This window comes from Myripristis murdjan, chromosome 9 (genome assembly GCF_902150065.1).
Source record: "Myripristis murdjan chromosome 9, fMyrMur1.1, whole genome shotgun sequence".
Lineage (NCBI taxonomy): Eukaryota > Metazoa > Chordata > Actinopteri > Holocentriformes > Holocentridae > Myripristis > Myripristis murdjan.
Window position 1 is genome coordinate 15,144,660 of NC_043988.1, and position 14,577 is coordinate 15,159,236.

At 39.8% G+C, this 14,577-nt stretch overlaps 3 protein-coding genes across 7 annotated transcripts in view; 2 read left to right on the plus strand and 1 right to left on the minus strand.

Annotated features, from left to right (window-relative positions):
• The window catches only part of LOC115364632 (protein pim1-like), a 329,092-nt gene extending 327,330 nt beyond the window's left edge, over nt 1-1,762 (minus strand). For all 5 annotated transcript variants that reach the window (XM_030059144.1, XM_030059145.1, XM_030059146.1 and 2 more), the window contains exon 1: nt 1,618-1,762. The gene's annotated coding sequence lies outside the window, so the exon portion shown is untranslated. The remainder of the gene's footprint in view (nt 1-1,617) is intronic.
• LOC115364633 (arrestin domain-containing protein 2-like) lies at nt 1,688-8,182 on the plus strand. Its single transcript, XM_030059147.1, has 6 exons — nt 1,688-2,136; nt 2,409-2,466; nt 4,177-4,324; nt 5,504-5,600; nt 6,491-6,747; nt 6,953-8,182. Exons 1-6 carry the CDS (start codon nt 1,881-1,883, stop codon nt 7,589-7,591), a joined length of 1,455 nt encoding a protein of 484 aa, XP_029915007.1. The 5' UTR covers nt 1,688-1,880; the 3' UTR covers nt 7,592-8,182.
• A 1,107-nt stretch (nt 8,183-9,289) lies between these two features.
• LOC115364634 (arrestin domain-containing protein 3-like) lies at nt 9,290-13,238 on the plus strand. The gene is made up of 6 exons (XM_030059148.1): nt 9,290-9,536; nt 11,231-11,288; nt 11,382-11,529; nt 11,889-11,985; nt 12,234-12,490; nt 12,715-13,238. Exons 1-6 carry the CDS (start codon nt 9,290-9,292, stop codon nt 13,165-13,167), a joined length of 1,260 nt encoding a protein of 419 aa, XP_029915008.1. The 3' UTR covers nt 13,168-13,238.
• Nucleotides 13,239-14,577: the final 1,339 nt, after the last annotated feature.

The following is a 14,577-nucleotide window of genomic DNA, read 5'->3' on the forward strand; positions in this document are numbered from 1 at the left end:
CAGAGGCTGCAAATCATCCAGAACATGGTCTCCTTTATTTCACCCTCATTTTGACATCCCTCCGAACCGTGGAACATAGTTCTCTACCATGAAATGTACAGAGACAATAACTAGGCTTTCTCACAAAACGACATCTAAAGCAGATTCAGAGCCAACATTTACTTTGTCACTAGAGGTCAGTAGTGCAGTGATATTTTCTCTGAGCTATGAACTTGAGTGTTAAGGACTACTAATGAAAATGCTTTTTTTTTTTTTTTTTTTTTTTTTTTAAATCATGTTTGTGGAACTACTGTACTGTTTAACTGCATGCCTCTGTCACAGTACGAGTAAGTTAATAATTGACTGGTGTCTACACCTTAAATTGGCATTGAATTGGTGTATAAGTGATAAAAGACATCATTTTGTCTTTCAGTTTTTTGGGGGTTTTTTTATATTGAATATAGTGCATTCCCACTGTCTTCCTCACAATGTGGCCAATAGAATATTGACATAAAAATGCAACTAGGTGCAAGAATCACAAAATTAAACCTGTATGAAAACACAAGTTTTTTTTTATTTATTTATTTTTTGCCTATAAGACGTTTTTCTTTATCTCTTAAAAAAATACACTAAAGATTAGTGTTCAGAGTGGAAAAAGATAAAGTACCTTGATCTAAAGGTCATTTATGATTAATGATTACACTGATCTCTTGGGACCAGGTCAGTGTAAGATTTGATTTTCACAGCATTATTTTGACTGAGTTTTCCAGTGCCCTGACAGCCTATGTAAAATCAGAAACATAGAGTGAAAAAATGCAAATGTGCTGGAGGACTGAGGCTGAATCACCTGCAGTTTTTCCCCATTTTTAAGTTCCATTATGCACCAACAATACCTTTGGTTTTGCAGGCATCATGAGTGGACACCACAACAAAAGTTTATAGCATTATTGCTGAGGCAAAAATGAGATCCAGTGAACACTGGTCAGAAAGGGAAAGTGACCAGAACTATTCATGCATTCATTAAAGGGTCAAACAAATGGAAAAAAGTGTCCTTTTTATAAGTAGTAGGCATGCTGCTCATATCTTTGAAGAGGAATGCAAAAGTAGTTTCCTACCTATGATGTGCAGTAAAGCATGGAGGCCCAGCACACTGTAACCTAGCGGAGGCCGCTGGCATAAAAAAAAAAAAAAAGGCCAAATCCTTCTCAGATGTCACCAAAAGTGGGTATTTTAAAGTTGCTTTCCAAACAAACAAACAAACAAAAACCGTCTCCCCCAACAAAAATATAACCCCACACCTTGCTGGCACTAGCTTAAGGCAAACCCACCCACGGATAAGCCAAACGTTAGCCTGCTAGTTAGCTAACCCTTTAGCATTACTAGGTTTTACTAGACAAGTAAAAGCTCTGACCATTAGTGTACAACTTTTTGAGAAAGACTAGTGGATACAGCTTTAGTTGTATCCCCTCACTTACCATCTAATATGTATCTAACTTTGACCACATTAAAATATAAAAGATAAAATATGTATTTAACTTTGACCACATTAAAAAGTAGCCGCAAGTAACGTCGGTGTATGTGTGCATGGTGGGGGGCACAACTGAGAAATGTGAGACTTTTTATTTTATTTTATTTTACCTCCAAGTCGACTTATGCTGATATCTAGGGCTCACTTCTGTTTCCCTGGGTCCTTGGGAGGTGACCAGGGGGCGACATGGAGCTGTGTGCCGTGTTTCTGGTGGGTGTAGCCGCATGATTGTAGTTTCAGTTTGGGCGAGGCCACACTGCTTTCCCGACACGGTCAACTGCGGAGTCGAGAGATTTCATGACACATAGCAGAGCCGAGGCGCAGTTACTCGGGGATTTTTGCAGGCTTTTAAGCCCCAGTTCGCCTCGACATTATGCCCTCCATTAAGGACTTGAGGCTGACTTATGACGTTCTCAACGAAGAGGGGACGTTCTCGGAGGGGGACGCTATAACGGGAAAAGTAACGCTGGAGCTCCTGAAGGAAACGCAAGTGGAAAGCCTCTTTGTCAAAGCGAAAGGAGACGCTAATGTGCACTGGTCGGAAAAGCGTGGTGATCGCCACTACTCGTACAACGCACACAGGAGACTTTTCAAAGACAAAAAGTTTTTGATCCCCGAGAGCACCAGAGGTAAGGCGTGTGGGGTGTGTAAGGAGGAAGGACTCCACCTCCATGCTTAGTTAAATTAAAATAAATAAATAAATAAATAAGGACTTGTACTTTTGGACGGAATGTACGTTCCCTTCAAAGGTGTCATTATGCTAAGTCATCATCATAAAGTGCTCGTTAAACAGCATGTTTTCTTAAACGTGATGGACATTTATTATTGCAGTAATAGTAATAGTAGATGTTGTTGTGTATTACTCAGCTGCTAACATGGCAATCATTTATTCCACTTGCAGAGACTGTACTTCCTGCAGGGATCCATGTCTATAATTTCAGTCTGCAGATACCACCCGGGTGAGTGGGACAGTGTGATAATGTAGCCTGGCAACTTGTTGGCACTGTATTAATGCAACTCGTATTTAAGAAAGAGGAGCTCAGGCTTGTCTTGCACATTCTTGACGTTCATGCAAAAGTCAGACTAGTTCAAGCAATCCGATTTGTGCATCTAGTAGGGTTCACTAGGGCGAATCGTGCCAGGGGGTTGAATGAACCACTCCCTATGTTCAGGCAACCATACACAAAAATGAACCATGTGATCACAGATTAACAAGGAACATTCATTTCACCCGGGCTGTGATGGAGATGAGCCTGTGGAAAGAGTGCCATCCAGGACCAAAAGCGTGATTTTTGTCATGCAAAGTGAATTCAGCATGATCAGTACAACTTGTGTCTTAACAGAAATAAGTATGTTTGGAACATTATTGCATATTAGTGCATGGCTGTATAAGCTACAAATTGGGGTCATAATCCTTTCACAAAAGTGAGGTGGTATGAGTGTATTAAGTAGTTTTGTCAAAACAGAGGTTGTGGGGTAAAATGTGCCACCAGCCTTGGTGCAAATAGGGCTAATTGTTCAGTGTATCCCAGTCAAGACAGTATTAACATTTTCCTAAATGTTAAATATAGCCTATGTATTCAAGTTTTACTCTATGTTGTTGTAGAGAATCCATTAGTATGTCCACAGTATGTCCATCAGCAACTCTCTCTCTGTCTCTCTATCTCTCCCCTCCCTGGACACACACACCCACCAGCTAACACTTTCACACACATTCAAAAAATGTGAAAAGGTACTACATCCCAAATTTTCAAGTCAAGGACAAAATACTCGCATTTCACCAATTTGGCTCACGCCACACCAGAAAAATACTTAGACATTTCGGCACAGAGCCTTCATCACGACTCTGATATGCTACCTTTTCACATTTTTTTGAATATACCCATTGGATTTTGGGTTTAGCACTTCACTAATAATCATACTGTTGAAGTGCAGCCTTCCCTTCCAACACAGTACTTTCACACACATATTCACACACAGTCGTAGCAGGATAAGCAGAGAATTCACCTATTTTCTCTTTAAGATCCGTAATTTTGAGTTTTGTAAAGGTAAGCCAGTTAAGTTTGTGCTGCAATGTTTTAATTTATGTGGGTGGACAACAAGCTTAGCGATACATAACAAGTATTTACCCCATTCTCCCCTAGGAGATGATAATTTAAACAAGCAAAGTTGATTTGTGTGTTGCAAAGACTTGAAAATAGTCTACTGGGCAGGGCTGGATATCCTACTGGACACATCAGAAACATTATCCATGCAGTCATCATTCATTCCTTTTTTGACATTACAAAGAATAAGCCATCTGAATAGACAGGGCACCTGTGCAAACCTTCATGTTGTTAACCGTGGTTATGTGTTTTGTGCAACTTTGGCATGGAGAAACTAAACATCAAATCATTATTAAAAAAAACAAATTAGAACAAACTTGTGATTTTATGCTGATTATACCAATCGAAAATGAGTAGCCAAAATCAGCACAAGTTCTCCTTCATAAATTGATAGAACCTCCATACTAATTGCAGAGCTCTTACCATTATAACCTAGCATAACGTTTTCAGCAGATCTTGATCAGAAAAGTGTGTGTGTGTGTGTGTGTGTGCGCGCGCGCGAGCACGCGCACATGTGCATGCACACAGTCTAGATTAAATTGGTCCACTGTTTGTCCATTTCAGAGGTATGCCATCGTCCTTTAAAGGACATCATGGAAAGATTGTCTACAGACTTGTAGCCAAGGTTGCCAGGAGTTGGCGGATGGACCGTACAGTCGATAAGGAGCTAAAGTTCGTCTCCAAGGCCATTCCTAACATTGCTCATCTAATGGTACGTAAGACATGTGGTCATAGATACAACTGTGCTCAGCTTTACAACAACAGAATCCACCATTTCCACAATGAAATAAGTCACTAGTATTAATAATAATTAGTGGTTACATTTGCTCCTTGCAGTGCCTTTTCTGTTTTTGAACTCAAGTCACTTCCTACTCCGAAAAGAATGAAAAGGAGATCCACGTAGTGTGGAATTGTTAGCAGGAATTAGAGATAGGCAATAAGTATTGAGACAACATGGGGAAATAACACAAACCCATGAAGTTTGTATGAAATGACAGCAGCCAGAAAGACTGAACACATAGTTAGCATTTGATGATTCAGTTCTTCTGGAGGTGCGGTAGCAGTAGAGCAAGAGAACATAAGCCATGTAATGTAAACAACCTAGGCCGCATTCACACAGGATCAGGCATTGTGGGACAGTGCGCAGGTTTGTGCAGAGGTATGGGCGTGTCACCTCAGGACCCGTCTGTCTACTGTCTGCCTGCTCGGTCTGTTCGCCAGCTCCACAATTTGCCATCGCGGCATGGCTTCAGGTTGCGTTGCAGCACAAGGTAATTCTGGCTCTACTTTTTTTTCCAGATGCTGCTGCGTTTTTTCTTTTTGTGGACGCCCATGCAGCACAAAGTGTCGCAACCAAAATGTACTACACTCATTAAAATATATGAAATTCGTTGGATTTTACCACAATCATTGATCTTGTGTGAAAGCAGCCTTAGAAAACCTTGCAGAGTGGCTGATGGACTGGGATTTTGTTTGTTATTATGCAGTGGAGAGTATGGAGAATGGTATTTTAGGACAGGTCCAATATGGTTAAAAGAGTATTTCACCTAGATTTTATAGAAATCCTGAATGTTCTACAAAATTAGTTTGTTTTTTGTTTTGTTTTGTTTTTTTAGCCAATGACAAGATGAGTGTAGCAAAATCAAAGTCTTTTCTGTACATACATGTGTTCAGTACATCCCAGTGTGAAAAAAAAACCCTTTGCTACCTTTGTTAAATGAACTATTTCTGAGAAATACTTCATGTATAAGTTGTGCATAACTAGTCTGCATGTTTGCAGATGAACTGAAGACCTTACTGGAGCTTGTTCATTGTCCTGCTCACTCATTGGTCCTGCTCACTCTTAACACTCCTGTCATATATGATGGTTGCCCCTTTTATCACATTCTAGACTGGTCAGTTTGGTTCAGTGAATAAAGAGATGGGACTTTTCTCAAAAGGACAAGTAAACATGGAGGTCACTGTTGACAGGGGAGCATCTGCACCAGGTAATGTTACCCTTACTTGTAAATTAACAGTATTCCTTGTCAGAGTTGGTCAGTGCAATTCAGGAGCCATTGTCCACCAAATATTGTCTAATATTGTAAAACTGTTACTATGAGATGGTTTTCATAGCCAGTATATCAAAAATAAATTGGTTTAATAGAGCATACAGTAACAGTACAGCCATTATATTGTATAGATAATCATACTCAAATTGAATAATAATTAATTTTCTAATTAATCATCAGTATTGTATGTTGTTAAATTATAGTGGTGAAATACTGTCAGTTTCTGTTAAATTTTTCAGTTGACAGGGTTGGGGGTGAAACATTGCACCAAGTATGCCTGCAAAATTGAAGTTAAATGCAGTGATAGTTTGGAGTAAAGTATGTGGAATGGATGTTTACAAGTCAGTAAAGCATAATGTAGTAAATCACATGGCTGCTGTAATGGCTATTTCAGGTTGGTTTCACATATTAGATTAGGCTAATGATTAAACAAACAGGTAGAAGTTGGTGCTTTAATCTGTCCAAAATGAAATATTACAAGGCGAGGGCTGTGCCTCTTTAACTGTCTATTCAATGCTTGTGTGCTTTCAAACAAAAGCAAATAAAAGACTACACGTGAATGTAGTCATCGAGTTATCTTAGACTAACTTATCACAGACAGTATTTGCAAATGCTTATTGATTTTGTTTTAAAGTGCATGGAGTGGTAAATGGGTGTGGTGTACAAGACCACTCAAATAGAGCCAAGTAAGTGAATCACAAGTAATATTAAATTGACTACAACTCTGGCCTGGGATTATCTTAATGTTGTGACAGTCACTCTATTGTCCTGCTGTATGTGGCACTGGGGTTACAACTAAAATGAATATTCTGTTGTGCTTTTGACAGGTGGAACAGTGGCTGTTGTTGCAAAGATCAACAATTCCTCATCCAAAGACATGACACCCAAATTAAGTTTAAAAAAGAATGTGGTGTATTCTGCGCAAGGCTCTAGAAAGCACGAAGAGTATTCTGTCTGCAAAATGGTTGGGAACGCTGTCACACCGCGGACAGACAAAACAGTTCAGTGGGCGATGAGCATCCCTGCTGATGTGCCCCAGACCATTAACAACTGTGACATTATCTCAGTGGAGTATCATATAAAGGTATGCACTGCTGTTAATACTAATAGCTAGTAATAAAGCATGCTAATGTGACAATCCAGTGAGGTAAATCTGAAATGTATACCACCAGTTTTTCCAAGCCAGTAGTTGAGACACAGACAATTTTCCCTTTCCCTGACTCATTTGACAAAAGAAATGCCACACATTAATAGGACAGTATGATATTCAGTGATCACTTGTTTTCCAGGTGTGTTTGGACATTAGTTTTTCTTTCGACCCTAAAGTCAAGCTTCCGTTTGTCATCATTCCTCCTGGCCTTACCTCTGGCCCTCAACCTGGTGGAGCTGTGGGTCCCAGTCCATTTGGAGCTTTCGGGGGCCCGAGCAGCAGCGACTTCCCTCCCCCTGGTCTCCCTGCTGGACCTTATCCTGTACACCCCGCTCCAGGCGCTCATGCATACCCACAAGGACCCACATACCCAGCACTACATGCCGGCTACCCAGCCATGTACCCTGCTCCGAATCCAGCCATGGCAGGGGGTTACAATAACCCGGTGCCCAGGCAGCCCTCTCCATATGGATCTCCATTTTCGTCTTCATCATCCTCACCAGTCCACCACCCTCCCCCTTCCGCCCCAACATTTCACCCACCTCCGTCCGCCCCAGCATTTCACCCACCTCCATCTGCCCCAGACTTAAACCCACCCCCATATTCAATGTTTAACCCTTCCCCAGCATGCCCTACATACAACCTACCTCCCACTGGCCCAGACACTACTACAAACTTCTTGTCTCAACCGGGGGAAGAAGCACCTCCATCTTATATGGATCTTTTCCCCCCATCAGGCACTCAAACATCTCCTACTGGGTCTGATGGAAAGCAATAAAATGCCATATGACTATTGCACTATATGAAAGGTCTATTAACTGTGTGATAAGGAATAGCCAAGAGGTTCATTGTGTATATGTCTAGCTAACTCTAAGTTATATCTACAGTGAGTGAACAGCTTTTTTGTGTTTTACATACTGTTTTTGTTTGTTTGTTTTTATGGTTTTTTTTGGTGATGCTTATTGGCTACTCATATCCTATTTGTCCATATCTGTAGATGGTCCTCTTTGGAAGCTGACATATACAAAGCAAGCAATGCCACTATTTGTCATTCATTTTGACACATTTCCAAGTGTCAGGAACTGACTATGGATCATCTTTTTAACAGTGATTTATTTCTCATGTCCCTAGTTTCTCCACCTCAGCCTCTTGTGATCTGACAAAAGATGAAAGGGAATAGACAATCTCTTTTTCTACCTCTCCATCACCTCTGCCTTCTTTTCAGTGATATAAAAGCTCTAACACTGTACATAAACAGCAAAGGAAATATTTTTGTTCTGTTTTATTGGGAAGTAAAATGTATTAGCATTCAGCAATAAAACCCATGTTTTGCATGTGACTACAATGTATCTCAACTAATTCAGTCCATTTCATTACACAAATAAATGGCCTGTGTTTTCTTTGACTTGTTAGTTCAAGATTCAATAAAATTTTATTTGTATAGCACCATTTCATACAAAAGCAGTTCGAAATGCTTTACATGAAACCAGAATAAAATGGCACAAATATACACACATATAGATAGGGGGGAAAAAAACAAAAACTCTTCATTCAAGAGAAAGCTTGACTGAGAAGAAAGATCTTTAGCTTTGTTTTAAAAGAGAACAGTGTTGGAGCAAGTCTAAGATCACTTACACACTTCAGGAGCATGCATAAATGCTGAATGCCATCTAACCAGACTTTGAAAATGCTCCAGACAGATGGAGATTTCCGCCTTGTGTACACAGATATCTGGTGGGATAGTAAACTGACAGCGTGTCTTTATACTGTGCAGCAAGTGCTTTGTGAACAAAGAGGAGGATTTTTAATTCTTCTGAAAGCAACAGGTAGCCAATAAACTCCACTGCCATTTCTCAGTGTTGGCCACAAGGTAGCACAAGTTCCACATCAGCGGCCTAAACTGCAAATCAACTAAATCATCTTACCAATTTTAGTAAGTGTACATAATTTTTTAGGCAAACTCCAGGGTCATTTCCAGTACAGAATTAACAATCAATTAACAGTGAGATACTATACAAACAAGGACTTTTATTAGAATTATAGAGTGATACCATTATTCATTGTTGAGTAGGCTACCATTTACACAAGTACCTCAGACACTTCCTATAGGAATTTTAAGGTGTTTTTTAAAGTAGGTTGCATCTCACTAGCCTATAAATTGCAATTGGTTTCTCTAATTTGTTTAACACTATGACTTTATAATAATATTCTTACAATCTTAACAAATCAAGGAGACCTGAAATTGTCATGCACTAGGTTGTTACAATATAGGTGTTGCATAATTCGTGTTGTGGTCATAGAGGTAGTAGTAAATTATATTGCCTGGTAATTTAGCAATACAGGAACTTTGTCAGGTGGGGCAAGATACTGTAACAGAGTGGGCTGAGATGACATCAAAAGCTGACTTCCTGTTTTTCAAAGCCCGGAAAGCCTCATTTGCTGCTGGAATGTCAGATCTTCATGTTGCTTTCTGAAGATGCCCTCCACGAAGGACTTTTCCCTGGTTTATGATGCTCTCAACAGTGCGGGGACCTTCTCAGAAGGGGATACTCTTACCGGAAAAGTTATCTTTACCTTAGGAAAAGACACCAAAGTGAAGAATCTTTTCGTTAAAGTCAAAGGAGACGCAAATGTACGCTGGACAGAAGGCAGTGGTGATGACCAAACGACCTACAGCGCACACAGGAGATACTTCAAATTAAAACAATATTTAATTCAACAAGGTAAGCCAAGGGAGGGTGTAAATATTGACCTCATGTGACTTGCCCTTGCTTCAGATATTGGTAGCGTACTGTAATTCCACTATGTACTTGTCAAGTGCCCATAAAAAAACACACCACACTTAGGTATCTCCTTATGAATATATTTAGATATGTATCAACCTGGGATCCAGGAACCCCCATGGGTCCCTGACGGGGTTCCAGGGGGTCCCCAGAAAAATTTCACTAGTACTTCATTGACTAGAGGTTAGCCCAATGAGAGTGTATGACTATTGTGTTCATAGTTTTCACACTCTTCATTGTTAATATGCCAATCAGTGCAGTACAGATAGTTATGGAACAACTAAATCTTATTAGATGGGGATCCTTGAGATACATCTTAACATGGTTTATTTTATCGGGTGCACAGCCTGATGTGTGTCAGTTTAGGAGTACTTGACACCTAAAAGTTTGAGAACCACCGCCTTAGGTAGCCTCAAATTTAGGCTTAAAATACTCTTTGCCCCCTATTGTGTGACAATGTTATAAACACAGGCTATGATGTATCTGTCAGTTGCAGCACTAAAGCGGAACTACATCACATTGAAATTTATGGAAATATCCAAACCCAAAGTGCCACTGTTTTATGTCGACAGCGTTTTATGTCAGAGTACATCAGTTATCAGAAACATCATCAGAAAATATCGTTATGCCTTGTGCGTCATTGTATTCACGTTTCCCTGTAAACCAACGGCACATATTTGAGCTAACTGGAAACACTGGGGTTAAACGTGCAAAATAATAATAAAAAAGAGAGCCCTTTTATCTGAAAAGTTACAGTTAAGTGATTAAATCATTTTAACATTGGTTTTAAAAACAAGTGGATCGAATTTTAAACTTTTCACCAAAGAAGTGGCGGTGAGATGTTGATTTTGGTGTGTTTCGGAGTAACTTACTTAGTTTACGTTTCTCAAATCCTCAACCTTGCGCAACTTGTATTTAGGTTTTCTGTTTCTCTCGAAACGGAAGCCAACACTTTGGAAATTTGAGACTTAAGGTGCAGCAGAAATGCAAATATTGCGCACGTCGTGTTGTTGTGGTCGCCGTGGCCCCGTGTAACAGGAATGGGGTCCGTGCAGCAACTTGCTTCTCGTAGTATTTGGCCTATGCAAGTTTGTGAGTTTGGCGTGTTTCTCTAATATAAGATGATAATACAAAGTATTTTCTGTCGATTCAGACTGATTAATTTGACCAGTTTCTTTGTGGAGGTCGATTCATGAGTAAAATCGATTAATTGATCCAATTAATGAATCATCACACCCCTAAAAAATAGATTAAAAATGTATGTCACAAGTAAATGAGTGTTTCTGAATACATTCTTACCATGCTGAATAATCTCCAAAATACCCATGTACCCAAAATACACATTAGTTATTTTTTAAATGAATTTATGAATGCCATCTCTGTATATTTTGAAACATCCACAACGTTGTAGGCCTAATCTGATATTTGAAGTGTAACTATTAGTCGGATTTGGTTGGCAGGATTTGTGAAATTCCAAGATCAAGCCACACATATTTAGGAGTCTCACTGTTTGCAAAAATATACAAGTATACACAAATCCAGCTCAGTCAGGCTTCTGTGGTCTTATTCTGGACGCAGCCTTGATTAACACTGCACAATCTCTCAGTTGTCAGCCACAATCCTTTCTCTTGCAGACACCACACTACCCAAAGGAGTCCATCGCTTTAACTTCAGATTTAAAATCCCAATGAGGTGAGTAGGATTATGTGACGTCTAACATGTTAGGTCCATGTCACATTTGGGTGTTACGATTAACTCCACTGGTCTGTCGCTATTCCCTCATAGTGACATGCCATCATCCTTCAAGGGGATTCATGGCAAGATTGTCTACATGCTTGAAGCAAAGCTGTCCAGAAGCTGGCATATGGACAAAACAGTACAGACGGAGCTCAATTTTGTTTCCAGGTCCTATCCATCCACTGGTCAGCAAATGGTGTGTAAGACACTATGAGGATGCATGAATTTCTTAAAGTCCTTGATAATTAGTCATTTGACTTGCGCTGTAACTGCTCAAAGAGAACAGGAACTTTTAAAGAAAGTCAAAGGACAAAGCAAAATGACAAATAGGACAGCAAAATTAAGGGGTGAAGTGAAAGCAGTAGCAAAGAGTTCAGTCATAAGGGGTGAGAACTGTTTTATGCCAGGACGATTGAAGAGGCAGGAAGTTCAGTGAGTTCGGGTTGTTTCAGGGAGTGGCAAATGAAGCAACAGCCTTTCACAAATGTGGAAAGTACAAATGTCTTCATAGGTCTTTGGAATGACTGTAATTTTCGTTTATATGATGCATTACAGGAGCCCCAGGTTGGCTCAGTGGGAAAAGAGCTGGGGCTCATCTCCAAAGGGATGGTCCAGATGACTGCCACAATTGACAGAGGGGCTTGTTTTTCAGGTAATGTCACCCAAATTAAATAAAGTACAGATGCACAAGAAAATCATGCTGGTATAAAGTATTTCTGATTCTGATTTATATCACATCTTACAAAAAGTTTATCCTCAAAAGCACTTATATATATCTTATGTAGTATGAACTGCTTTTGGTATTGTGTTTGCCAGTCTGCCATTCCAGCAGAATACTAGACTACTGTTGTATTGGATTAAAAGTATTAGTGCTAATATGTTATTTTCTGTTCCCGATAGGTGAAACCGTAACTGTTGTTGTAAAAGTCAACAACTCCTCGTCCAAAAAAGTGACGCCCAAATTCATTTTAAACCAGAAAGTGGTGTACTATGCCAAGGGCTCCACCAACAGCAGCAAGAAAACCGTATGTGCAATGATGGCAGACGCTATTGCACCAAAGACAGAGAAAACTCTCACCTGTCCTATGAAAATTCCTCTTAACCAAGCCCAGACTATCAATAATTGTGACATCCTTACAGTGAATTATTACCTTAAGGTATGTAATAATTTATATTACATAAATAAGTTGCTTATAGTTGCCAATGTTTACACACACTGGAAATTAAATAATTCTAACCCAATGTAGTGTGAAATAATCTATAAATTACAAAAGGTGGTATTTTCAAAACAATTCTGAACCTCTCAGGTTTAGCCATTTATCACCTTACATTTCTGACTCACTCCGGCATGTATTGATTTCACGGTATGTCTATTTCTCAGGTGTATTTGGACATCAGTTTTGCTTTCGACCCAGAGGTCAACTTTTTGCTGGTCATCCTTCCTCCTGGTGCCACTGTTCCCCTGCAGCCATTTGGAGCTGTGGGTGGAGCTGTGGGTCCCAACCCACCTGGAGCGTTTGGAGGCCCGAGCAACAGCGACTTCCCTCCCCCCTTTGTCCCTGCTGTGCCTTACCCTGTACCCCCAGGTCCAGGCGCTGATGGATACCCAGCAGCCCCAGGTCCTGCTCAACCGTCACACATGAGAGGTGGTTACAGCAATCAGATGCCACAGCCAGCCTCTTCATATGGTCCTCTAGCTCCAGCTGTCCCATCACAGTCAGTGCACAACCCATTCCCTTCTGCTCCACCAGTGTTTCAACAGGGAGAAGCACCTCCATCATATGTGTCAATTTTCCCCACCTCCAATGAGCCTCACACACTGTCAAATACATAAAAATAACTATATTGCTAATATGTGATTTATTCACATGCATTCGTGTATTTGTGCTCAGATGAGAAATGTTAAGCTTATTAGTTATTTGCGCTGTTTTTGTGCTTTTATATGTATTAGGCAAAAAGTTAGATAGACAATATCTACTGTGGACCTTGAAACCCTGAACCCTGTAACCCACATTTACCCAACTGTGGGGGGCTAAATGTGTCGGGACAGGTTAATATTTGTATTACTTACATTTTTAATACCTTCCTTACTTTCATACTCACGGTCAGTCATGCTCAGTAACACATAGCAGATGAACTGATGCAAGACTTTTGTAGTGTAGTTTTGGGATTTGTGTTAAGTAATGTACTTAATAAATCAACTGTTTTATGGCCAAATGTGCAACTGCTTTGCAGTTTATCATTGTTTAAGTGTGAAAACCATTATATAATAGACTCTCAATATCTTTATGTGCTTGTTGGGTCCATATTGCTCCCATTTTAGCCCCTCTCCATTGGTTTTCTGTTTGTTTCAGAATTTATTTGAAGATTTTACTGATTACTTTTAGGGCTCTTCATGGCTCAGACCCAAGTTATCTGTCCAAACTTTTAACCCCAGATGAGCCCACACACAGCCTGAGGTCCTCAGGAGCAAACCTTTAACTTAAAATCTTTTATTTTTAACCATTTTTTTAATCCCTGCCATCAAGTCTATTATTTATTTATTCATTTGTTGTTATGGCTATCGCTTCATTTTTACCTTTTATTTATGACTATTGTCATCATTACTGCGTTACGTGCCTTTTATTTGTTCTGTTTTTTGTTTGTTTTTAGAATTTTTACTTGTTTGTGGTTTATTTGTCCTTTTTCTTTTATCTCTATTGATTATGAAGCACTTGAAGCACTTTTACGTGAGAAGTGCTGCATAAATAAAGATTATTCTTACATGTTATGGTGATGGCCCTAGTGCAGACATTGTTGGTTACTGTATGTGTTGTGCACCAAGCTACATGCTGTATTGCATATGTCTGTTTGTGGCGCACCAGACACAAAAGGCCTACAATTGTCCCACTTATTCTGTCCTGTCCCCATTCCACACTCTATTTAGGACATATAGAGGTGATGCAGTCATGCTACACCTCTGGCCTCTTCTTCCTGTTTGGCAAGTGCAACTAAAGCAAGTAAAACATTAACACTGATCATTCTTCATGCCATGACACCTGATGTAATTCCATACTCAAATGATAGGTCTAAAATACTACATACCTAGTATTTAGCTGTTATAAACTCATCCGAGGTGGTAAACACTATACAGGGCTTTTGCTGGTAGGGAATGAAATCCCAAATGCTTTATGGCAAGCAGTCATTCTTATCAACAAAAAGGAACAGCCTGCCGAGCAAAAAAAAAAAAAAAACAGAGGTTCAG